Raw genomic sequence first — 27,373 nt, forward strand, 5'->3', positions numbered from 1 at the left:
AATTAATTTGATTAAAAAAAATGTGACTACATAGTACGAAAATAGAAACTACAATAGAAAAATAAGTTGTTGGTATGATGATGACGAATCATTTATAACAAAGTAACTAAGTTTTCATGACACATTTTGATATTGACATTTTAGAAAAAGGTATATTATAAATAGTTGTACAATGCAAAGGATATTCGTTTGCTGTATTTTACCGATACTTCTAAATGCTTACAAAGATTCATTTTCTGGTTTCGTTAATATAACAATAGTGTTGACTCTTTAATACCATAGTGATTATTTATTCTGTGCCAAGCCATAATATATTAAAAAAAGATATTCTGTGCACCACACAGCTTAAGTATAATATGTAGAGTATATAATATTTTCTATCTAATAAAGCTTATTTTGTACATAAAAAATAATCTTCTTCCTTTATAATATTTTTTGTTAAATTTTTAGATTAATATATCTTAAGACTGATAAAAAAATTGAAAATTAAGTACTACTTAATAAAATCTAGTGATTGAATGAAGATTGACAAATGTGTGGTGCTTGCCTGCCATAGTTTTATAATGTGTGTACCTAACTTACTCTGTGGTACACGTTTTATACTGGTGTTTTTATAAGAGGTGTTTTACTTTACCTTCAAAAATATCTTTATTTACTTCACTATACTTTTATTACATGACATACAGACTTATATTAACTTATATCATTATTATCAAATATCATAATGTTTTTCAATATTACTTATTAGCAGCTTCGAGTGTAATGATAAGTTTTGCGACACCGTGTTGATTTACTAATGGAGCTTCATTCATTTCGTTAACGAGACGTGAAGGTGCTTGCTAGCGACTTCATGTGCCTTCCACTGCATTCACAATGCATGAACTGCTGAAACATGTGTTGAACGAGAGAGACTTGACAAGGGCAGGTGATATCTTCTCTATCCCGGATTCTGAAATAGTCAATGACCTGAATGAAGTGGTAAGTAATCAATTTGTAGGTTGTGCAGTCGACAATTGGCACTGCGTAAGCATAAATGAATAATTTTATTAGTTTTGTTTTTGATGATCTGTGATATGAAATTTGATGACATTTGCATAGTTTCATATTTCAGCCTTGTAATTAATACGTACATTCATTTGTTTACCAACAGTCGAATGAATACTAGATGTTTATTTAATAATTTTGTTTCCTATTTTTTATTACAATATGTACAATTATAAATTATAATTAATAGGTATTATAATTTAATCAGAATTTTAAAATCTAATTATGGTTATTATCAAGTTAAAATATTTTTGATATTAATAGTAATAATTTTATTGAAATAATTAACAAGTTCATAATTTAAATAAATCTGTACATATTATGTGTGTACATATATATACACATATATGTATTTAAATATTAAATTTAGTAACATCTAATAAGAGTTTAATTAATATAATGAAACAATTGTACCTAATATTTTTTATGCATAATTCCATATGTGTTAGTAACACATTAATGAAATATTTATTATGATGTCTCTATAATAAATCAAATAAAAATGAGATAAATACCTTTAACAAACAGACACTTTCAGGTCTTTTAATATAAATACTCAAAAATTAAGAGAAAGGTACCTTTTAAGAGTTTACCTTTTAATTATATCTTCACACTAGGTTTCCTACATAGAGATTACATAGGCCATTAGATGGCCTATGTTACATGCTCTCATCTATAACTATATATACATTTATAATTTTTCACTCATGTTTATTGGTTTTAAGTTCTCTGATACTATTCATAAACTTCCAATGTGATAAAAAAGATTAAAACAGTTGCACTACACAAATTATGACACAATTTACCATATATACCTAGCTCAGTGTTATGCCATTTTACTAAGGCCACCTCACTACTGCTTCTATTTTTTTTTTTAATGGGTGAAAATGGTATGGTAACCCAGCCTGCGCTAATGGGATATGCTGGCGGAGCACCAGTGAAGGGTGATAGATGAGAATGAAAACAGGCCAGTTAGCCTATCATGATGAATTCATCAGGAATTAACCATGATAGTTTCCAGGGAGAACCGTGATGAGGTTGACCTGATTGGGTATATTGCTAGCAATAGGATTCTGTCTCCATTAATAACAACCCCTTTCCTCTTACCGTTTCTATTTACTAGTCCTAATAATATACATAATTAAATTCTAATAATATACTTTATCAAACCAATAAGTAAAAAAATATATAATAAATTTTAATTTTTACATTGTTTTTTTTTTTTTTTTTCAGTGCAATCTATTAAACAGTATTTATGGTAGAATAAATTGAATAAAAAATTATTCTACTACACAAAACTATTTATATTTGAAACATTACTTTTTTTAATATGACTGTTTCTATTAATTCCCAGCCATCCATCAGTAGATTGACATAGAGAAAAAATTTATATAAAAATTACCATTTGAAAAGACCCTAAGATTGAAATTTTGATTAGGTATTTATTATAAAATTTTATGGCGGAATACAAATGGTTTCTAATAAAATCAATATGTCTTTAAATATTTATTTATACTTTTGCACACATTAAATTATGTCTATAGAGCAGACTTAATGCCTGATGGCATTCCCTACTAGTCAACCATTACATTATATATGTTATATACATAAATCACATACAATACAAAATTAATTATATGTTTATATTATATGAATATATCAAGTATTGCTTTACTTTTCCTTTATTCAATAATGCACTACCTACTTATTTCTCAGTTTGCCCACTGGTTGACTGGTAGAACTTTAAGTTCACCAAATGTACATCGAATTTTACTTTGCATTTAAGTTTAAATAAGGAAATACAATACATATATAAGTAACTATCATAATATGTATATAAATTTACCAGAAGGAGACTTTGTACAAAAGTCGATCGCTTGACCTCTGTCCCATTCGTGTTTCAACTGTGAAGCAGTTGTGTTTGCATAGCTGTGTTTCGGTTTGAAGGGTGGGATATGGCGTGAATTTATAGGGTACAGAGGAATAACACCTGAGTCCTCAGGAATGGCAACGCATGGGGGGTATCATGGGCGAAACAGTATACTCTGTTATGTCCATGGTACTGCTCATGTCTATAGGTGACGGTTACCACTTTCCATCAGATGTGCCGTCAGCTTGTTTGCCATTCTAAGTCCTATAAAAAAACAATCATTGCTAATTATATAATGTTATAAATATATTGTTGAACCTTAATATTTCAATATACTTGATTTTTTACAGCTCAAGCAAATAACAGAAATATCATCCAGACCTGATTATTGTCGCAATGACCGTGACCAAGCTCTTATCGAGATATGCGTTACCAGAGTGACGTCATGTGTGCGGGAGACAGGCACGCTGGAAAAGTACTGCGGAGCACTAGTGGCTCTGCTAGAGTCTTGCCTGCACCACAACTTGATGCCACTGGGCCATTTGAGAGATGATGATCCACCACATGCTAAAATAGCATCTGATATTATCGCTTGCATTATCCTGGTTTGTATTCGAATCGAATTCCTATAATTCTTTTTAAATATTCAAATTATTTTAATTTTTATGAATAAAATTGCATTATAATTAATTCTATTATTTAAACTAATTCTTTTTGTTCTAAGTGAACCAATGTTAATTTTGTTGAGCTGTGGTAATGAAAAAAAAAAAACTTTCCATAAATAAATAAAAATAGTTTTTATTCAAGTAAACTTAATGAGAAGAATTTTTGAATAGTAATTTTTTTTTATAAAACTACTGCAAAGTTAGGAATACAATTTTAACTGAAAAGAATGGGCAAGAATAATATTTTTAATTCTTATTACGTATTTATAATTTGCTTGAAATTTCTACCATTATTTTCCAATTTTTTTTTCTTATTGTATTGTATATGTATATATACTAGATATATCATATTTTCTCTATTACTACTCTTTTATAAGTTATTGTAAGAGATATGTAATTATATTTCCAGGTGTCATTCCCAGTGCAGGCTGACAAAGAGAGCAATGGCAACAAGACAGTGATGGAGCTCTTCTTGCCAGTCGCCGTACAGTTTCTGCACAAAGGCAACCGCGAGATATCTCGGGACATGGCGCGCTATCTGTCGCTCGCTGCTGTACACCATGCGAACTTGTTGAAACCACACGTACAAACAATTATGGACTCCATTATGTCCGGCAAGTACAATTTATATTTAGAATAGAATAGAAATTATTTTTATTCAATAATTTTTTTACTATATTGTCAAATTTGGAATTCCAGCTGAAAAGAAAAATTTAAAAATGAAATGTGCAAGGAACTTTGCTGTTGCATTTATCAAATATTCAATGATTTTTTTATGTTATAAAATATTTTGATATGGATGGATATAATAATGGTTAAAAATAGAATAATAATAAAGTCTTTTTATTTGGTAGTGTAGTTGATTAAATGAGTTACAAATATATAGAGAAATTTTAAAATTGAAAATAGAATTTATGGTCAACATATTGTTTTAGGCAACTATCCTCTTTGTCGCATATTGACAAACCTCTACGAGGTCAGCCCGGAACCATTGGAGGAGCACGCGAGCGCTCTCGTGTCCTTATTGCCGCACGCTGAAAAAGTAGAGAAGACCTCCTTGTTTTCACTTTTTGAACAAATAGCCGAACGAAATCCTGACGCACTGAGAAGTTGTGTTCCCCAACTACTTTCATATTTGTGCCCTAGTGGGACGAGCCAGAACGATCCTAGCTGCATGTGCATCGAAATATTACAGGTTAGTACCTATAAGTAAAATAATAATAAAAGACTATTAATTACACCTATTTTTTTATGCAACTTAGATTGACAAACAAGCTGACGGTTTACCTAATGGAAAGTGGTAACCGTCGCCTATAGACATTTATTTATTTATTTATTTATTTATTGAGCAGTATATAGCACGAATATGACAGAGTATACTGTTTCGCCCATGATATTCCTCCAAGCGTTGCCATTCCTGAGGGCTCAGGTGTTATTCCTCTGTACTCTGTAAATTCACTGTCATATCTCATTCTTTAAACCGAAACAACCATGCGAATATAACTGCTTCACAGTAGAAACACGAATAGGACAGAGGTGCCTGAGCAAACGACTTTTGTATAAAGTCTCCCTCTGGTAATCTACTAATTCTTCTCTAATAATTAATTATAACTCTTTATAATTTCCTAGCCAAATGGCTAAAAATGAAATCACAAAATTTTGTCTTCTCTGTGTTCGTCTGTATATCACAGCTTCATATTTTGTGAAACTCGAGTTTCATGATAATTTTACAAATAGATGTATGTAATTTTACATGTAGCTGATATGTGAGTGGTGAGTGACAGTCCTGGAATTATATTTTTCTATGGTGTAGGTCATTTTTTGTTCCCTGCTCCTCTGAGAAGGAAGGGGAAAAGCATTGCAAAGTCATTGAATTACTGATTCAATTTGTATATAGAAGAGTTTTAATGAGATACAAATTACAATTCTTATAAGAGTTATGTTTTCAATGTTTACGTGAAATACCTGTGTTCAATATTGGCCGGGCCAGCCGTGTTGGGCGTGGTATGTAGTTGTCGCGGTGCGCAGGTGATGGTGGCGGTGTCGGCGCGGCGCGCGGGCGCGGTGTCGGCGCAGCGCGCGGCGCTGGCGGCGGCGGCGCGGCCGCCGCACGCATCGCCGCGCGCCGTCGCACTCGTCGCCACCGCGCTCACGCAGCTCTCCTACTCCACCAAGGTGACGCGCCGCGCTGTCCGGCTGCCGGCTGTCCGGCTATCCGGCTCGACGGACCAACACCTATACGCACACACACACACACACACTTACGAGGGCGAAAGATATTGTTACTAATGGGCACTAATAGACAGACTCATTACTAGCAATATAGCCTACACGGTTTCCCCTGGAAACCGTCGTGGTTAATTCTAGTGGAATTCGTCACGATGGACCTGATTTCATTGTCATCTATCATTCCTGGTACCCCGCCAGCGTATACCGATAGCGCAGGCGGGGTTCCCATTCCATTATCATTTATTAAAAAAAAATCCCACACTTACATGATATTGCTCTCTGATCGTATTATTAAGGTTTTTAGTTAATAATACCGAGTCTCAAATTAAATATTTGCATGCCACATAGTAACCTGTATTCAAGCAAATAAAGTTGTCATTCATTCTTAATAATACAAATAAGTATGTGCGATTACCTATACACAGTTACTTCTCTGTCTGTCAAAGTTGACAAGTTAGCAAATTAATATAAATCAGAATATCAGTGAGCTTTTAATTCCCTATTTTTGCTCAGAATTTACTGAACATCGAATGTGCGTTGCCTGATTTACCTTAGTTCCCATTTTTACCAAACATTTGGCGCAAATACTCGTACGTTGTTTGCGATGTCAATTTTGACAAACATTTGTTATGGTATTTACACTTACAAAAATTGTGGTTACTTTTTATGTTACTTAGAATGGCAAATAAGCTAACAGCTCACCCGTTAGAGATCAATCATCGTCATCTATAGACATGAATAGAAATAGTCTGTGATACCCATCGTACATTTCACGTATTGCCCTTCTTGAGGACTGTGGGGTTACGGCTTCGTACCCTGTAATTGAACTGCCATATCCCACCCTTTAAACCGAAACACGGGCATGCAAGCGCAGCGGATTGCCCGCATCGTTCCGTGCACGCGTCGAGGGGAGCACTGTACAAGCGCGAGGCTGTGCCGCAGGAGCTGGCGCAGGAGGCGCTGAACTTCGTGCTGGAGAGCGTGGCGGGCGGGCGCGCCAGCCAGGCGGCGCTGGTGCGCGAGGCCACGGCGCTGTGCAGCGCCTACCCCGCGCTCTTCTCCGACCGCCTGCTGGCCGCGCTGCGCCCGCACCACAGGTAACTGTCGACAGAGGCTGGGCCCCGGGCCGCAGCGGCTGGCGCAGGAGGCGCTGAACTTCGTGCTGGAGAGCGTGGCGGGCGGGCGCGCCAGCCAGGCGGCGCTGGTGCGCGAGGCCACGGCGCTGTGCAGCGCCTACCCCGCGCTCTTCTCCGACCGCCTGCTGGCCGCGCTGCGCCCGCACCACAGGTAACTGTCGACAGAGGCTGGGCCCCGGGCCGCAGCGGCTGGCGCAGGAGGCGCTGAACTTCGTGCTGGAGAGCGTGGCGGGCGGGCGCGCCAGCCAGGCGGCGCTGGTGCGCGAGGCCACGGCGCTGTGCAGCGCCTACCCCGCGCTCTTCTCCGACCGCCTGCTGGCCGCGCTGCGCCCGCACCACAGGTAACTGTCGACAGAGGCTGGGCCCCGGGCCGCAGCGGCTGGCGCAGGAGGCGCTGAACTTCGTGCTGGAGAGCGTGGCGGGCGGGCGCGCCAGCCAGGCGGCGCTGGTGCGCGAGGCCACGGCGCTGTGCAGCGCCTACCCCGCGCTCTTCTCCGACCGCCTGCTGGCCGCGCTGCGCCCGCACCACAGGTAACTGTCGACAGAGGCTGGGCCCCGGGCCGCAGCGGCTGGCGCAGGAGGCGCTGAACTTCGTGCTGGAGAGCGTGGCGGGCGGGCGCGCCAGCCAGGCGGCGCTGGTGCGCGAGGCCACGGCGCTGTGCAGCGCCTACCCCGCGCTCTTCTCCGACCGCCTGCTGGCCGCGCTGCGCCCGCACCACAGGTAACTGTCGACAGAGGCTGGGCCCCGGGCCGCAGCGGCTGGCGCAGGAGGCGCTGAACTTCGCACCCCCTCCGAGCTCTCCACTATAATGTTGAATTCATCACTATTAGTCAACTGACTCGCTTCATCTGGGGGGGTGGGAAGGGATTGTTCGCAGTGGAGTTTGACAGACTCATTGCTAGCAATACGTCTTATTAGGCCGACTTCCACGTGGTTCCCCCTTGAAATCATTTTGAATAATTCTTGTCGAATTCGTCACAATGGGCTAATTGACCTGTTTCATCTTCATCTATCATCGCTTAGTATATACCGTTTGAAACGGAGATAATACTTTTAATATGCAATGAGAGGATTTTAGAATGGAAAACTACAGAAAAGATGAGGAGACAGACATTAGCAAAATATATTTTAACAATATGTAAAAACAATATGTCAAAAAAATATATAAGTTTCGAATAACAATAAGAATATAAAAATGTAGCAAAGAGTTCGCTACACCGTTAATGCAGGCAGAGTTACCATTTCCTTATTATCCAAAAAAAAAAAGACCTACTTCATCCTCACCTATCATCCCTCACTGGTGTCCCGCCAGTGTGTACTGATACCGCAGGCGGGGTTATTATTTCATGTACACCTATGAAAAAATTGTTCCATGTCTGCGACATTAATAATTGTTGAATTCGTCACGATTGGCCAACTGATCCGCTTCAGCCTTGCTTCATATCATTCCTGACTGGTGCCCCGTCAGCCTGTTGCTGTGATATCGTACGTACAAGGTACCCTCAGTGTCTACATAACAGTGCACATTCAATGGTGTGTCACAAACAATTTCCTTTAATTTCATTTATCAAAATTATCTATTTCACATTCTTTAATGCTTACAATTGTAAGTCTTCTATGAAAAATAACTACATTAATTTAAATCTTATAGTAAGGTTTTTTGCAAATTATTCGATACGCAATACATATCGTAGATCTACTGTACGTACTCGTGTACTGTCGTATCGTTGTATAAAACGAAATACAACCTTACAATTATTTACTAGCTATTTCCCGCGGCTTTGTCTTCAATCAGTACATAAAGTATAGTAAAGTTTGTGCAAAATTAACCCACTCGTGTACCAAGTCTCATTCAAATTCGTCCAGTAATTTTTGTGAAAATGGTAACAAACATCCATCATCATATCAGTTCTTAACCGTCCACTGCTGAACATAAGCCTCCCCTTTGGGGGTTTTGCCAGTAGTTGCTACGATTGGCAGGCGGATTGGCAACCGTAGTCAGGGTTTAGAGGTGTTTAGAGGACGCTGCTGCCCATCCCTCGCCCTCCCTTAGTCGCCTCTTACGACACCCACGGGAAAGGAAGGGGTGGCCTATTCTATGCCGGGACCACACGGCCAGGGAACAAATATTCATGCATCCAAACAAACATTTACAATTGTAATATTAATTACTATATTTATGTAACAGCGAAGTGAATCGAACATCAGGCGGGGTGACGATCGTGAAGTTGGGCGGGTCGCAGCCGCCGCCGCCCGTGGCCGCGCCGCCGCCCGGCGGGCCGACCTACACGCGGCGCGCCAAGCTGGGCGACTCGCGCAGCACGGGCCGCCTGCACACCGGGCCCAACTCACACCGCAGCATGACCAGGCTCAATGTCGCAGGTATTGGTTTTTTATGAGCCCGACAAACTGTTCTGCATAGGGGGGGAAAGGGATTGTTAGTAATGGCGACTGAGAATCCCATTGCTAGCAATATGCCCAACCAGGTCGACCTCCTCGCGGTTCTCCCTGGAAACTACCATGGTTAATTCCTGATGAATTCATCATGATGGGCTAACTGGCCTGTTTTCTTTCTCATCTATCACCCTTCACTGGTGCTCCGCCAGTGTATCCCGTTAGCGCAGGCGGGGTTACAATACCATTTTCACCCATAAAAAAAATAAAAACTGCTCTGCATATTTCTAATTACTAGTTCCTGAATATGTGCAATTGAAAAAAAAAAAGAAAAAAATATAACTGAAAATATTTTTGCTTCAATAAATTAATTTTATTTAATTTCTCTAATAATTTTTATATTTTTCCGATTTTTGACATACTGTTTTTGAAAAATTAAAAACTTTTTAAACCATAATCTTTATAGATAGATAGATACTCTTTATTGTTTCCTCTAAAAAATAACAGTAGTAAACTTATTACGTAAATAGATACAAACAATTACAAGAAATGCTCACACTGAGAAAACAATGGGCGACCTTATTGCTAAAAGCGATCTCTTCTAGGCAACCTTTGGATGGAGAGGAGTAGTTATAAAGTTTATAAATAATTTGTTTTGTAGTTTCACCAGAGGGAGACTTTGTACAAAAGTCGATTGCTTGGGTATCTCTGTCCCATTGGTGTTTCAACCGTGAAGCAGTTGTTTTTGCATAGCTGTGTTTCGGTTTGAAGGGTGGGATATGGTGTGAATTTACAGGGTACAGAGGAATAACACCTGAGTCCTCAGGAATGGCAACGCATGGGGGGTATCATGGGCGAAACAGTATACTATGTTATGTCCATGGTGCTGCTCATGTCTATAGGCGACGGTTACTACTTACCATCAGGTGGGCCGTCGGCTTGTTTGCCATTGTAAGTTGTATAAAAAAGAAGTTTTTTTTTCTATCTTAGGATTTGTTTTATATTTGCTTTAACAGTATATTGTACATGTGTTTCGTTGTCACCAGGAGGATCCGTCGGCGGTTTGCATAAAAGTATGACACGGTTGTCTTCGTCCCAACAAATCAACACGCAGCAAAATATCAATGCACACCCCAGTAACTGTAAGTATTGTAAAATCTTTATTGTACATAACTCGGATTAAACACTGGTAAATGATTTAATATACAAAATGATTTGATATAAAATGGTAAGTTAGTCGATATCAAACTTCTTCTGTATAGTATAGTTTATCAACTATACACGACTACAGTTTTGTATGTCGAGTCCTTAGATTATATAAATAGAGCGTCTCCATAGAAATGCTTCGAGAAAAACGGATCGACTTTTTCATACAATTTTGCGTGATAAATAGTTATGAGTGATTCCTTTGTAACTTCTATATTTATTTTGTCTTATAAATTCTGCACCATGTTTAATGCGTGAGTACCCATTCGTGTTTCAACCGTGAAGCAGTTGTTTGCATGGCTGTGTTTCGGTTTCAAGGGTGGGATATGGCGTGAATTTACTGGGTTCGGAGGAATAACACCCGAATCCTCAGGAATGGCAACGCATGGGGGGTATCATGGGCGAAACAGTATACTCTGTTATGTCCATGGTATTGCTCATTTCTATAGGCGACGGTTACCACTTTCCATCAGGTGGGCCATCAGCTTGTTTGCTATTCTAAGTTGCATAAAAGAAAAAAATATTAAATAATACGTCAAGATACATTTTATGCGTAAATATAAAAAATATTGATAAAAAAACAAGTCAACTAATTTAACAATTAGTTGACAAAAAGTTGACACGTTTTTGAGGCTCGATGCTCTATCTATATAATCTAAGGTCGAGATCATATATTTATATATTATATTTGTCTTTTAATTATGTGACCTTAAAATGGTGTGGGGCGGAGTGGACGAGGTTTTTATTTAACTTGAAGTGGCAAACGACCTGCCGGCTCATCTGATGGAGAGGGGAGTTATGGCTTAGGATTGTTGCCATTCCTGAGGACTAATTATGTTATACCCTACAATTTGAGTAAATGAAGATATTTAATCTTATTTTTCAAATTGAAACGCAGCCATGCAAGTATAGCTGCTTGGTGGCATAAGGCACGAGATTGTTATGATGACATGAGACAGATGACTTTTATATGAACTTTCTCTTGTTAGCGTTCGTAAACTTTGTTTACCGAAGTGTGGCAACCTTGCAGTTTTCTGTCAATTTTCAAAAACAAATGAACAATTTCCAATGTTTCTGATTGATTATCTAAACAGTGCTCTGCTAGCGAACTAAAATGTTAATTTTTTTGTTATACCACTGAGGTGGCAAACAAGCATACGGCCCACCTGATGGTAAGCGGTTACCGTAGCCTATGAACGCCTGCAATACCAGAGGTATTACGCGCGCGTTGCCGACCCTGAAGAAACCTCTTTACCCCCTTTTGAAGAACCCCATGCTGTAGTCTCTCGGGAAAACCTCGGCAGGGAGCTCATTCCATAACCTGAGTGTTCGTGGGAGAAAGCATCTCTGAAACCGCGTTGTACGCGACCATTATAGAATACATCGCATATGAATCTACTACTAAAAATTTTGCACCAACTTCATATTTTACTTTGTAATATTACAAACCTATTTTTGTCATCAAAATCCATATTTTCAGTGGACAGTCTAATAAAAATTTTACAGCACGATAAAGAAGAGATGTTTTCGTTCGCCTAGAAGAGGATTTTTTAAATAATCAATCGGAAATAATTAGAAATATTGTTTTTAAAAATGGACAGCTGATTGCGACGTTGCTGTATTTTTTTTTTTTAATGGATGAATGGAGTAACTCCGTCTGCGCTAACGGTATTCACTGGCGGGACACTAGTAAGAGATGATAGGTGACAATGAAAACGCAGATCAGTTAGCTTATCAGGATGAATACACCAGGCCCTCTAGACGAGTGGCAAGCGAATTCGTCGATGGAATCGACATCGCTAGCGAGTCCGTGAGTTGGAACGAGTCATCCAGCGTTACTATCTCATTCTGTCTCTCTGTCTGGACTCACTCTATCACACGCGCAGACGGAGTCACCACTCTATTGTCATCCATTAAAAAAAAGTTCAGCACGATGGTTTCCAGGGGGAACCGCGTGGAGGTCGACCTGATAGAGTATTTTGCTAGCTAACGGGACTGGTAGTCCGCATTACTAACAGACCTTTCCCTCACGTTTCCGTACGTTGGTTGTGAACGGTATGACGTGACGTGTTTCTCATGGTACTGTGGTTGGCAGCCGCAGCGGGCGGGCGTGCGGCGGGCGGCGGCCCCCGCTCGCGGCCGCCGGCGCCCGAGCCGCCGCCGCCGCCGCAGCGCGCCCACCACCACAACATCGTCATCGGGCCCGCCACCACCGCCACCGCCACCTCAGTGGTGTGTATCAACTTTTCTGTATACATAGAGAAAAAGTCTTGCATCAACTGTGTTGTTTTTTGATGGGTGAAAATGGTATGGTAACCCCGCCTGCGCTAACGGGATACACTGGCGGAGCACCAGTGAAGGGTGATAGATAAGAATGAAAACAGGCCAGTTAGCCCATCATGATGAATTCATTAGGAATTAACCATGATAGTTTCCAGGGAGAACCGCGAGGAGGTCGACCTGGTTGGGTATATTGCTAGCAATGGGATTCTCAATCTCCATTACTAACAATCCCTTTCCCCCCAAGTCTGAGACATATGTAGCATATTATAGTTAGAGTATAAATAGGTGTTAATGAAAGAGCAAAAACGATTTATAAAACAGCAGAAAAAAACTTAAGCATACCTAATAATGTACTATAGAGATACAAATAGACAGCAACTAAGTGGATTATTTGCTCAGAATACAGAATATTGCTTCTTTAGCACTGCCTGGAGGTAGTGCGAACAGTACTTGCAATGATATCTTATAGCGAAGTCGTCGTCTATGGCCTGCGTGAGCGTCCCCTTAATTATTATCACAGTGGTTTACTATTCATTATTGAAAATAGGCCTAATTAACGGGGGTCTATCAGTAATTGCCCCACTTGGCAAGTGCCTCTCCTTACTTTATACTATTCAATGGATTTTGACACAGATTTCACTGTCATTTAGATATTGTTTTATGGAAGATTTCCTAATTGAACTTCAATAAAAGTAGATATATTTGATGGTAAATTGAAAACGTGTTTCTTGAAATATATTTGTACCAATAAACTGAAACAGTCTGATAATTCTTGTAACTTTCTCAATCTTTTTATATACTGGGTCCATCTATCCTATTTAAGAGCTGCGCTCTTGTCGATGGAGCTCTTGCCACTCACTACGATTTTCAGCGAGTCTCTTCACCTCTTGATACGACACGACACCAATTCCTTCCTTGATCTGCCTGATATAACTGTGTCTCGGTCTCCCTCTTCCCCTCCTTCCTTCTATCTTACCTTCTAAATATAATGTTCATAAGTTCTGTTCCCCTTCTGTCCTCAATAGTTCTAATAATTTGTCTTTTTTTCCTTAACCCTAAGCTGGACCTCCTCATTGCTAATTCGATCCCTCCAGCTAATTTTCTCCATCCTTCTCCAGCACCACATTTCAAAGGCTCTAAGTTTATTCATTTCCTTCTGAGTTAATGTCCACATCTCACATCCATTCAAAGCTATACTCCAGATATAGGTTTTGATAAGCCGCTTTTTGATATCTTTTATTATCTTAGCCTGTAAAAGGTGTTTTTTTGTTATTGAAGGCTTGTTTGGCCATGGCCATATACTGAGTATGACTATGAAAAATAAAATATATTTCCTTTATTCTCTTTTCAACTCACATAGAACTTTGTGCAGTTGTAGAATACATTTATTTTTCTCGGATAAAATAATGTCCAAGTTGTTGTTAAATTATATTGGATATATGTATTGCATCTGTGACCAAATCTTTTTAATAATTTTTTGTCGCAATTCGCCTACAGATACAGATGGAAATTCGTTACAATTTGCGTCTACACTCCTCGCAAAAATTAAGGGAACATAAAATTTTTTAAAATTTTTGGGTGATTTTCAACAGGCTGTATTTCAGTAAAAAATAATCGTACAGGAAATTTAAAAAAAGGGTTTTGAAGCTTGAAAACTCTAGTTTTCATATTTTTTGGTGAAAAAATTTTTTGAACTCCGGTTTCCATGCAATTCTTAAACAAAGCTGAAAATATTTTTTTTTCTAAATTTTCTAGGTTTCGTTTTTCACTCTATGGGCATGGAAAAATTTTTTCGAGCTACTCCTTTGTATAGGTCTCTTAGCGTGTTTATTCAGCTTCAAAAATCGCTTTGGATGGCTCAATTACGACCATTTGTCTCCGAGATATCGAACTTTGAATGCAAAAGCATCCTTTTCCATTCAACTGCTAATATCTCTGGAACTACTGGTCGCACAGCAAGCGGGTGCCGAGTTTCTTTATCTGCATAAAATTTCCAATTAAGCACAGTCAAGAGTTAGTGAAAAAAATTTTTTTTCCACCTCTAACATTGAATTGAAAAAAGTGGAAAAAAGTGACTTTTTCTCCTTTTTTGGTTACTTGGCTGTATCTTCGCTAATATGGGCGGGAAAGCTAAGGTTTGAGGAAAATTTTACAGTCTATTGTTCCTTTAAGAACCCCCTAAATCCCTGGAGCGATCGGTTCAACGGTTTTTCCCGGACCAATTGATTGAAATTTTGGAAAAAATAAGGGAACAAGGTTTTTGTCCCTTAAACTCACCCTAATCCATTCAAAAATCAATAATTTCATTTGTTTTTCACTTTTTACTCAATTTTTTGTTTTTTAAAAATTCATTATCAAAAAAAATCGAAAAAAATCAAGAAAATTTTATGCAAATAAAGAAACTCGGCGCCCACTTGCTGTACGACCAGTAGTTCCAGAGATATTAGCAGTTGAATGGAAAAGGATGCTTTTGCATTCAAAGTTTGATATCTCGGAGACAAATGGTCGTAATTGAGCCATCCAAAGCGATTTTTGAAGCTGAATAAACACGCTAAGAGACCTATACAATGGAGTAGCTCGAAAAAAATTTTCCATGCCCATAGAGTGAAAAACAAAACCTAGAAAATTTAGAAAAAAAATATTTTCAGCTTTGTTTAAGAATTGCATAGAAACCGGAGTTCAAAAAATTTTTTCACCAAAAAATCTGAAAACTAGAGTTTTCAAGCTTCAAAACCCTTTTTTTAAATTTCCTGAACGATTATTTTTCACTGAAATACAGCCTGTTGAAAATCACCCAAAAATTTCAAAAATTTTTATGTTCCCTTAATTTTTGCGAGGAGTGTATAATCCACCAAAAATCCTAACTAGTAGTTACTTGTTACAGAACACCGGCCCAACAATAATCTCCGGTCCGGCTCCATTGCAATCGCAGTCTATATCCGTCAACCCGCTCACCGGGAAGTCTACTGACGCTCTCAGCTCCATCACGGGCGTATCCATCCAGCACTCGAATACCGCGCTCGGGCACGTGTCTGTTATTAACTCGAATGCTACCAGTGGGCCCGCCATCCTGTCCACTAGTTGTGGCTCGGGGCCAATTTCAGTGGGTGCGCCCCAAACGAGCCCAGTATCGATATCTGGGCCGGTGACGGTGACGTCACGACGAGCCAACAACACCAGCGTGACTATGATCAACTCTAACTCGAACTCGAACCACAGGATCAGCGTGTTCGAGCCGTACCCCATGAGGGACACGGTGCAACATTTCTGCGAGAAACACTTGGACAAGATCAAGGCCTATATGGATAATGTTTCGTTAAAGTTGCCTCCGCCCGCCAAGTGCACCATAGAGGGTGAGTGTTCACAAGTTAGCTTTCATTTTATTACCATCATCATTATTGTGTCAACCGTTATTAGTCGACTGTTACTGAAGCCTATGTCGAGGAACATAGGCCTCTCCTCTAGAATGCTCTAAGGAATGGTTTCAAATCATCTGCATTCACTGATTTCCTGCGATGTACTTGAAGTCATTGTTCTATATAAGGGAAAGGATTCGTCCTACACTGCGTTTGCCTGTACGGGGTCGCCATTTAAGAATCTTTCTCATCGGTTGTCGATTCACACACTGTACAAAAGGTCAGTGATTTACATTGAGTTTCTGCGCTCGACGTTTCAATTATCTATAATAATTTGCAAAAACATTTTAACAATTTTCAATGTTTTCTATTGATTATTTAAATAATATTTGGATTTAAACATTATTTCTGTAAATTCACACCACGTTTCACCCTTCAAACCGAAACGCAGCCATGCAAACACAACTGCTTCACGGTAGAAACACGAATGGGACAGAGGTAGCCAAGCAATCGACTTTTGTACAAAGTGTCCTCACTGGAATATATAGTAAAAGAGTGAAGTGGCTTAGTAAGATTGTGGCGCGGTGTGGTGGCAGAGCGGCGGTCGAAGAAGCAGGCGCGGCTGCAGTTCGCGTGCGGGCGGCGCGGGCCGCACTGCCTGTACGCGCGCGCGCCGTTCAGCGTGCGCACGCGCGCGCCGCGCGTCTGGATCCACCTCATGTTCCTGGCGCTGCAGGCGCGCCACGCCGCCGCGCTGTCCTCGCGCGACCCCAACGTCGCCTCGCTCAAGCACTGCTGGGAGATCCTCAAGTGCGAGAACAAGACCTTCCTCACGCTCGTCACCAGCGCCTTCCCCGGCCCCAAGGTCTCCGCTCCTCTTGTCCTTATAAATATTAATACAGCAGTCTACTGGATTACTTTTCGCATTACATTATTGGACGTAAAAATAAAACGGTTCTACCGGCGTTTAATTATGTCGATGTGTCCTATTAATAACAATACTACGATCCACACCAGATTCAAATCATTTTATTCAAATAAATTAGTTTAAAATTTATTTTAAATCGTTATTTTTTTTTATTATACTGCTGAGTTTAGAGTATTATTTATTATCTGCCAAGAAGAATCTGAACAAAATTTAACAGTTACTCTCAGTCACTCAAATATATCTAAATCTGACTTTGACTGATGATATATGATGTACCACCGGTCACAGCAATCGTTTATTACAAATATTACTGTACATTTTCTATCGACTTCAAAGAGAAAAAGATTCTCAATTCGTTTGTATAATATTTTTTTATGTTTGTTACCTTATAACTCCGGCAGTTGCAAACCGAATTGAAAAACACTTTCTTTTTTCTGAAAGGATGTACTTACAGATTGGTCCCATTGAAATTTTGTCAAAATGGGTTTAGTAGTTTAGTTTTTAAATCAAAATAACGGGTTTTGCCATAATTGAAGTTTATTTTTTTGTTTGTGGAACGCAATCTTAAATTTGAAATGTGTTGGCTTATCCAGGAGCAGGAGATGCTGCTGAACGAGCTGCGCGCGGCGGGGTTCTTCGACGTGTTCGAGCTGAGCGCGGCGGAGGGCGGCGGCGGCGGCGGCGGCGGCGGCGGCGCTGGCGGCGGCGCTGGCGGCGGCGGCGGGCAGCCGACGTGGGGCTGCTTCCTGTGCACGCGGCCCGAGCGCGCCGTGGACTTCCTGGACGCGGCCGGCGCGCCGCTCATCGAGGGCCAGCTCAAGGAGAAGAAGGGCCGCTGGCGCCTGTTCCGCCGCTGGCGCACGCGCTACTTCACGCTGTCCGGCGCTCACCTCTCCTGCAAGGGCGCGGTCAGTTGCGCCTCATACATGTGCAACAAGTAGTTTTGCTAACGGTGTTTGCTCTATGGGGGTTTAAATAGATATCAAGTTTATTGTTATTTGAGGATTTGATAGATAGATAGATACTCTTCATTGTTTCCTCCAAAAGATTACAATAGTAAATTTATTATAGAAACAAATAAACTACAAGAAATAATCACAGTGAGAGAACAAATGGGTGACCTTATCACTTTGTTACTTATTGATGTATGCAAGTATTTTCAAACATATCACAAAAACTTTTTTACTTCAAATTCTTTAAGTTGTTATCTACTTGTGTCCATCATTATTTACCTACGTATCACAAAATAAGTGGATGAAATTAAATAAGTATATGTAAGTGTACTGGAAAAGATTTTTTTTTTTTTTATTATTCTACGACATTATTAATTTTCATCAAAAAAAAGCTTTCGTCTTCATTTGTTAAACTGAAATGCATAAATAAATCCTCTTATCCAAATAGAACTGTACACTTTGCAGAGTGGCGGAGAGAGCATAGACATAAACCAAATCAGATCGGTGAAGGTGTCCCGCGGCGCGCGCAATATCCCGAAGGCGTTCGAGATCTTCACGGGGGACCAGACGCTGATACTGAAGCCGAAGGACAGCAAGAACGCGGAGCAGTGGGCGCAGTGCCTGTCCATCGCGGTCGCACACTCCCACGCCAAGGACGTTCCCGCCAAGGCCAACAGCCTGCCCGCGCGCGGCCTCACGCTCAAGAGCTTCTGATCGCCTGCACGCCTCCCTAATGGTTCGTACGCTACAACTGTCTGGGGACGACACAATTTAGCCACACGACCGCTAGAGCCAACCGGTCAGGCCGGTCTCTCCGTATAAAGCCGACTGACCAACTTGCCTATTAAAATGCCATTTACGAGTAGGGACGCTACCCTGCCGCACGTGTGCCAAATTGTATTGTTCTTAGGCAGCTTCGGATGATAAGTGGTTTTTATATATTTTATAGTCTAAATATGATGTACAAGTGAACCTAATCGAACCTTTAATGATTAATGCATTGAACTGTTTTTTAATTTTATTATTTTGACATACTTCTATTCCGTACTATGCGGCTGTATTGTTAAAAAGACGTATAACTTCCAATGAACTTATTTGAAGTATTAAGCAACTGGGAATTCTATCTGTTTATATTATTATATAGTATCTGTGTATATTATTTGCACCTAGTGTTTGTACTCACACATTTTTTTTTAAAGTCATATAAAACACACATGCAAACCTAACAGTAACTACTTATACAATAATTTTTTTTTATTATTAATTATATTAATAAAAATTTAATATTAATTATACACCTATTTATAGTTTTTTTTTTTTTATATAATTACACTGTATTTGTATATATTTAAAAAGTGTTTATTTCAAAAGTATTTAGTATAATATTTAAAAATGTAATATTCATAAAAAATATAAATTGTATAAAACCTCTTTTAACTATTGACTTTCTTTCAGAAGGCTTTAATAGCTAAAACAGAGATTTAGTAGTAGTTTACGTGTTTATAACAATAAGGATTATATGTAATGAGGTTACGATCTACATAGTACGGTGATGAAGTATCTATATTGCATAATATAATCATATATGTATGTATGCCCGAAGTAATATAAACATGAGACAATTCCACTTATGAGCTTACTTTAAGTGCCAAAGTAAACGACTGCCAAGCATCGACTGGAACATTGAGTAATCAATCTCATACAACAGTTATACAACTTTTATATTAGCCTCACACATGTATACACTGACATACTTTTGAAATATCTTATACGGCGTATATTTAGAAGAAAGTAGGTATCTCGTTGATACAATTTAAAATCTACGAGTAGTCATTTATAAGAACGGCGTATTTACTTAAATTATTGCAAAATAAACGCCATTTGTTGCGTTTGAAAGTCTTTTTTTACTTGAGCGTAGGGATTGTAGGTCTGGTGATCGATTAGGATTTATTTCAAGATTCTTGCATGGATCTTTATGACGCTGTTTGCATAAACTAAATATCTGCTGTAGTGAGCTGACTAACATATAGGTAACTGGAACGGCCGTAAATTTTAAAATAACGACTGAGATGAAGACTTGATGATGAAATATATTGCATTTATATTAGTATGCTAGTCGTAGTCTGGGCTGTAGGAGAGCGTATCCGGTTCCTTTGCCACAGTGGCATATATATCTAACATTTAAAAGCATTCACAACGAAGTGTTGCAACGTCGCAATTATCAGTCAATTTTTTAAAACAATCGATTTTACAATGTTTCTAATTTATTATTTAAAAAAGTGCTCTGATAGTGAACTAAAACTTTAATCATGCAAAAATATTTTTTTAGCTATCATTGAAAATTTGGATTTCAATGGAAAAAGTATTCGAAAAATTCGGAGATAAAATATGAAGTAGGTGTAGTTTTTCGTTGAAAATTTATATACAATGTATTCTCTGATTAAAGTTTTATGTGACTATTGACGCACTTGTCAAATAGTCAATCGAAAACATTGAAAATCGTTCATTTGTTATTGAAAATTGACAGATAGATGCGACGTTGCCACATTTTGGAATGTAAAAGTTATGAACGTTCTTAAATATTTTAAGTGAATAATTAATTACCGGCACAGATTGAAAATCGATCGATTATTGAACGATTTAAAATGCACTTTTTTTTTTATAATGAAAACAAAAGTAGAATTTGATGAGTGGACAGTTTAATTGTTAAGAGAACTGGCCTAAAATACTGTAGGAGGTGCGGTTACAAACCTAGTCCACTTCGAAATATCAATTATTAGAATATGATTTCATTTTTGAAATATCTAATAAATTGATATTATATCTTGGAATCGGTTTTACGCTTGGTGTAGTGTGATATAATTAGAGGACGCGGTGTAATATTTGAACAATGCTCATAATATTTGTCAATGTGATACATCATCGGTCACATTCCATATAATTTTAAGAACTAAAGTGTACATTGGTTTATTGTGCACTTGACTGTACTTATAATTTCATCGGTCTTCATTGCATTATGAAGTACTTCGCACTAGAGTTGTGATAGGTTAACAACATTTTATAATGGCCTTGACTCATTTTGACTATTTTTACCCAACTGGCCAAGAATGGTGTGTAATGTTTTTGGATGTAAGTATACATCAATTGCTTGTTTATAATAGGATTAATTACTTGTTTGTTTACATTTTTTTTTATTTTTATGTCTGAATCTTAGGTGCAATAGTGTAGCTTAAGGCTTTATGGATTTTACTAAATAGGTTATTGCCAGATTCACTGCTGTAATATACAATGTTAGTATAGAATAATTTAGGAGGCATAAACTATTGAAAAAGTCTGGGTTTTTTTTATTATTTTTGAAAATATTTGTAGTATTATGCGACATGTTTTGTTCAATTATTATGAGATTACGCAAGTGCCTCGTTATTATTTTTAGTGATACAAGTTTAAGCGGCGTTTATTTAAAGTACAATGAAATTTTATTATGATTTTAGATTGCATAGGTACTTAATTTTTTTTTGTATGTACGCATTTTATTTCGCTTTTCGAAACTTTTATATGATTTTAATTTTATTGCTTATTGATAAACTGTGACCTTTTTTCACTATAATTTCACATTTATGATGTAAAATTAAATTTAATTAAAACTAAATTTAATTCAATATGTGTTAAAATTTGTACTGGGTGGGGGGAGGGGAATGTAACTGAACTGTACTGGTATCAATATCAATAGGAGCATCCAGTAACTACATGCGAGCACGTAGACGAGAAGAATAGAGTTCGCTAAGCAAGCTCCCCTATCTATATATATATATGCAAGAGCATTGAAACTACTCAGTGATGCTTTGAGCCAGTATCCACAATTGAACGTATTTGTCTCCAACTTGCTGGAGTTTCGTCGTATGACCACAGAGTGTTTGTGTTCAGAGATTTAGGCTCTAATGATATTTCTAGTTAAATCTTTTTAATAATATTTATGTATATTTATTTATGTTTATTATTCCTTTGGGACGCTTCTGCTGCTTTCCTGGGTAAGCGTATTGGGAGACTGTAAAGCTCATCCAGTTGACGTAATAAATAAATAAATAAAACATTTTATATATAAATGATACATTTGTACTGATGTTTTTGCCTTGTGTTGGTTAGACAATGTTAGATTCAACATATTACCACAGTCTAAAGAACACATTCCAGTTGTCCAATATACATATTTACTCAGAGTAATGAGTCCCGAATTGTCGTAATATTCTTTCGAGATATGACAAATGCGTTGAACAACTGGTTGTTCTTTACACTGTTACATCATTATAGAGATTTTATAAAGGGGTTTTATTACACTATCATATATTATTTATATAATATTTAACTTATCAAGCTAGTGATACAACTAAACTATTTTTTTTTTGTTTCTTGTATAGTTTTGGGAATCATCTAGTGAGGTCGCGTTTTATTTTTGTTCTATAATTATTGGTCTAATATGGGTGATGTTAAATTTGATAGTGTAATACGCCCCTAATGCGCTATTGAAGACTGAAAGCTGGTCATTACTGCATTATACTCGTGTATGGGAAGGCACCGCTGATTTTATTGTGACTCTAAATTGACATTCCCCTGCTGTGGATAGTATGTATCTAAACTATACGATCTCAAAGAGATTTGTTTACATTGTACAATTGCTGTAAGTTTGAAATTAATGCTTAAAGCAATGCAGGAGGATGATTTTTTACTATTAGATATAGATGTACAAAACGTGTTTAGACTTGCCACTTGCATATTGCAAAGCACAATGTAATGAAATTTATTATAATGGGCAGATACTAGAATGTGATATGTCCTTTTTTTAATTTTTTTTTATAATTTAATTTTAATACTAACTAGTTGACCTGGCGAACTTCGTACCGCCTAACGGTCTGAAATAATTTATTCTGTATTTTTTTTTACGTGAATATTTCTGACATTTTAATAGTTATTCTATTGCTATTTGGGGCGGAGATGAATCCAACAAATCATAGATTATCAAAATCTGTCCAGCCGTTCTGGAGTTTTTAATAGTGTTAGTTACACCTGACTTTTTTTTTATTTATATACATTATATTTTTAAATGAGTTCACTATATGGGATATGGACATAGCATGTTATATACTAGATATTGTAATTTACAGAAAATCTATACTTATTCATAAAGTAAGACCCCCTTGGATTAAAAAAAAAAAACTAAATTCATATTATTATCATGAGTGTTCCAATTATAAATGTCAACAAATTTTACTATACGTTAAATATAGTTTTTCCCCCCAAGGGATCCTATTTGAAATAAACTTTTTGTGAAATATTACGATATAATGTTAAATTGAAAAATTATATGTTAGAATCTGACTAGATATAACATATAGAATATTTTAGAATGCATTTTTATAGAAAATCAAATATACAAATTTTTTATAAAATTAACACCATTGGCTCATAGTTGATTGAAGTAGAAATATTCCGCTACTGAATCATCCTTATTATTTCCTCACCAAATATTAAGTGTTCATATAAGTTATTTTTATAATTTAATAAGTGTTTGTCCATAGAGAACTAGATTCCCATTTGTTTATAATCATTGGCGCGTGCAAGTATCATTATATACATTTTATGTAGGTGCTTCAAATAACGTATTGTTTTATATTAACTGTATATTTCTTAGCGTTTAAGTTTACCCCTGGGTAGTAAAGCGAGTGAGTTTCATCCGTCCTTCAAATAATGCCCATTGTTGTATATAGTATTTATTATTTAACATATTGGTATATCATTATTGTCTATAAATACGATCAAAACAAATTTCTTTTATCAAAATTATTTGAATCATATTCTTATGGTTTTATTATATTTAGCAAAGCGGAGTTCTCGCTATGAAATAGTCTATCTACTATATGACAACAGATAGTTGCCAAAAATGCATTGTATCGTCAAAAATGGCGACGCATTTCATTATCCTGCTTTCGCCGTCAATGTATGTTATTGAGTATGAATAATTAACCCTTTGCACTCCAGCCTAGCAACTCATAGAGGACGCCAAGAACTCCAGCACTATATTAGTTACGAGTACATACCTGTGATGTAAAAGAAAAATGAGCAATAAAACATTTATTTCTTAGCTATTTTATAAAGAGCGCAGGGTCTGTAAAACAACTGTGTCGCCGTAGACGCGACAGTGGATTTAATGTTAGCATTTCAATGTCGCAAATACGATGAAAACGGAGTGCAAAGAGTTGAAGAAGATTGTGATATGGTCACAGTTAAGCATTGTGTACCATTGTATATTATGTTTTAAGTAGGGGGTATATATCACCATTTCACATTACAGTAGGTACATTTTGCGTCCACCATGATTGGGTAGCAATAAACTGCTTGTTATGCGAGAACCATAGAGCTGACTAAACATTTTTTTTTTGGGAAAATCTTCAATAAACTGTGTTATCGTTCGAGGGTTATTACTCTATAATAATATTTAAATAAATCTATCAATTCACTAAGATATTATAATGTTTTGTAGTGCAATAAAGGTGCATTTTGTGTCCACCATGATTGGGTGGCAATAAACTGCTTGCTATTTGAGAACCATAGAGCTGACTAAACATTTTTTTTTTTTGGGAAAATCTTCAATAAACTGTGTTATCGTTCGAGGGTTATTACTCTATAATAATATTTAAATAAATCTATCAATTCACTAAGATATTATAATGTTTTGTAGTGCAATAAAGGTGCATTTTGTGTCCACCATGATTGGGTGGCAATAAACTGCTTGCTATTTGAGAACCATAGAGCTGACTAAACATTTTTTTTTTGGGAAAATCTTCAATAAACTGTGTTATCGTTCGAGGGTTATTACTCTATAATAATATTTAAATAAATCTATCAATTCACTAAGATATTATAATGTTTTGTAGTGCAATAAAGGTGCATTTTGTGTCCACCATGATTGGGTGGCAATAAACTGCTTGCTATTTGAGAACCATAGAGCTGACTAAACATTTTTTTTTCTTGGCAAAATATTCAATAAATTATGTTATCGTTTAAGGGTTATTACTCTATAATAATGTATAAATAAATCTATCAGTTCACTAAGATATTATAATGTTTTGTAGTACAATAATAATCTATTAAGATATATTTTGTTTGCATTCTGCTTTAAACATGGTCATATTTAACAGTGTAATAACTTCATCAAGCGGACATTATGTATACATTTATAATTATATATAATACACATGAAGTAGGGCGATGATATTACTAAATTGCGTAGTGTATGAAAGACTACAGTGGGACGAGATAAAGTCACTTGACTGTAACATTTCCCCAGTGTTGTCCAGTTGTATGAGAGATGTATGGAATAATTGGATAATTAACCCAGTTTTGTGACTTAAGATTTATTTTTAATGTATGTTTTATAAATATGTTATATCAATTGGAATTAGGTGCTTATTACACTATGAAATATATAGGAATACCTGCTACTTGAATTAAAGAAAAATTATATATCTCTTGCTCTTTATGATTGAGATATACTACCTGTATCACGTGGCTCTGACCACGTGAATTAATACATAATAATAATAATAATAAATTTATTTCTTTATACAAAGGTAGTTAGTTACATTACAGGGTTTGGTATCTCCTGTTAAGCAAAGATTGCTTGTGTTAGGAGACACCGCTCTTTCATAACAATGATTAAATTTCATAATAATTACAATTTACTTTTCTTTTTTTTTTTTTTAATCAGCATTAAAAATTTTACTTTGTTTTACATAAGGTCCTAAGTTACGATATAACCTATCCATGTATCAAATTTCATTCAAAACTGTTCAATAGTTTTTGCGTGAAAGAGTCACAAACGTTCATCTATCCCTATTTACAAACTTTCGTATTTATTAATAGGGTTAATACATATATTTGATAGTGTAATAAGTCTCGTATCTACTTATTTGTTTAGTACTTTGCTTATAAGATGTCGGATATTAGAATTTTCATGTATTTTTGTTTAAAAGTTAGGTTCTTGAAAATAAGAGGCATTGATTATAGTAGATACTTTGATGTTTATTGGTAGTGCACTAAACGTTTTCTATTCACGGATAGATGCACGTGAAACCAATTTCTAATTTGGTAACAGCCAACATCATAACAAATAATAATTTTGAAGTAAAATATAACAATCTAATGCTTTTAACCAAATTTGAAATGAAACATACTCGATGTTTATTATAAATATGCCATTGTACAGATAGAATGATATTTATAAAATGTTGATTAAGTTTAAGTATAGCTTTAGCTTCAGAAAACTTATGAATTTGGTGCTACATAACAAATACTGTCTGTAATTCATTTGTGCTTCCATATAATATTGTGATATGTAACATCACTTTAAATTATATTAATTATATATACACTTTTGGCACCCGGTACTTAAAATTGCTTTATTTATTGTTTAATAAATAGTTCTGTTGATAAACAGTGTTCTTTTTTTAATTAATAGCCGACACCCGCGGCTTCGCTCGCACGAATCCTGATCGCACGATCTCCTGTTCCAATGGATCTTGTAGTAATAAAATTTAAACTTAAATTATGCAAAGAGCAAAAGATATTTAGAATTTTAATTAGTACCTCTGGAAATACTGAAATTTTCAGTATTCCCAACGAAATACCGTTCGACGAAACGACGGTCAAACACGTGTCGATAGACACGACACTAAATCACCTGGCCCGGATTTAGTGCCATCAATTGTTTCCTAAACCCATCATTAGGTTGTACAGCGGGCCGTTTCTCTTTCACCAATATGTATGCATCCTCAAACTGCATATTTTCACAATGCATCAAGTATCCTATAGCCATCATTGAAGTCCGAGACACGCCTGCGTTGCAGTGTATTAATATATTTTCTTTCTTATCAACAGCCTCCTTTATGAATGGTATACCTTCTCTCAACACACATTTTATGTCTGTTTCAGGCAAGTCTAAACAATCTATATATTTGTGGTTTACATTTACATATACATTTACACCTAAACTAAGTACATGTTTAATGTTATTAACATCTATCACACTGTCCGAAGCGCAATCCTGTGATCCTATGTACAAATTGTCTATGACTAATACAGGAACATTGTCCGGTTTTGTATCTACAACGAAACCATAGCACGGTGTAAGTTTTTCAACGTTTTTCGCATCACCACCTCTCTCTACATATCTTTGACCATCTATTTTAGTTACAACTGTATCTGTTACTTTTAATTTATCTTTTTTCTTTACTAGTTCACTGAGAAAACTCATT

General features: G+C 37.0%; 2 protein-coding genes and 1 long non-coding RNA gene across 4 annotated transcripts; 1 reads left to right on the forward strand and 2 right to left on the reverse strand.

Moving 5' to 3' along the window:
- The first annotated feature begins 558 nt into the window (after positions 1-558).
- LOC113515893 (protein melted) lies at positions 559-26,553 on the forward strand. The gene is made up of 13 exons (XM_052892945.1): positions 559-978; positions 3,265-3,519; positions 3,989-4,193; positions 4,515-4,774; positions 5,608-5,754; positions 6,751-6,905; positions 9,134-9,327; positions 10,386-10,481; positions 12,641-12,777; positions 15,713-16,181; positions 16,781-17,049; positions 17,706-18,020; positions 18,531-26,553. The coding sequence occupies exons 1-13, from the start codon at positions 874-876 to the stop codon at positions 18,777-18,779; spliced, it is 2,856 nt and encodes a 951-aa protein (XP_052748905.1). The 5' UTR covers positions 559-873; the 3' UTR covers positions 18,780-26,553.
- LOC128200240 (uncharacterized) lies at positions 7,530-10,476 on the reverse strand. 2 transcript variants are annotated; one of them, XR_008252631.1, is made up of 3 exons: positions 10,366-10,476; positions 9,149-9,359; positions 7,530-7,748 (listed from the first exon to the last, which is right to left on the reverse strand). It is a non-coding gene; the product is annotated as an uncharacterized LOC128200240 (long non-coding RNA). The 2 variants fall into 2 exon arrangements; XR_008252633.1 differs by having other exon boundaries at positions 9,118-9,359.
- LOC113510264 (dual specificity protein phosphatase 19) lies at positions 26,121-27,372 on the reverse strand. The gene has a single exon (XM_026893715.3). The coding sequence runs from the start codon at positions 27,370-27,372 to the stop codon at positions 26,791-26,793; it is 582 nt and encodes a 193-aa protein (XP_026749516.2). The 3' UTR covers positions 26,121-26,790.
- Position 27,373: the final 1 nt, after the last annotated feature.

This window comes from Galleria mellonella, unplaced genomic scaffold (genome assembly GCF_026898425.1).
Source record: "Galleria mellonella isolate WM207_F2 unplaced genomic scaffold, CSIRO_AGI_GalMel_v1 utg103, whole genome shotgun sequence".
In the NCBI taxonomy this organism is placed as follows: Eukaryota; Metazoa; Arthropoda; class Insecta; order Lepidoptera; family Pyralidae; genus Galleria; species Galleria mellonella.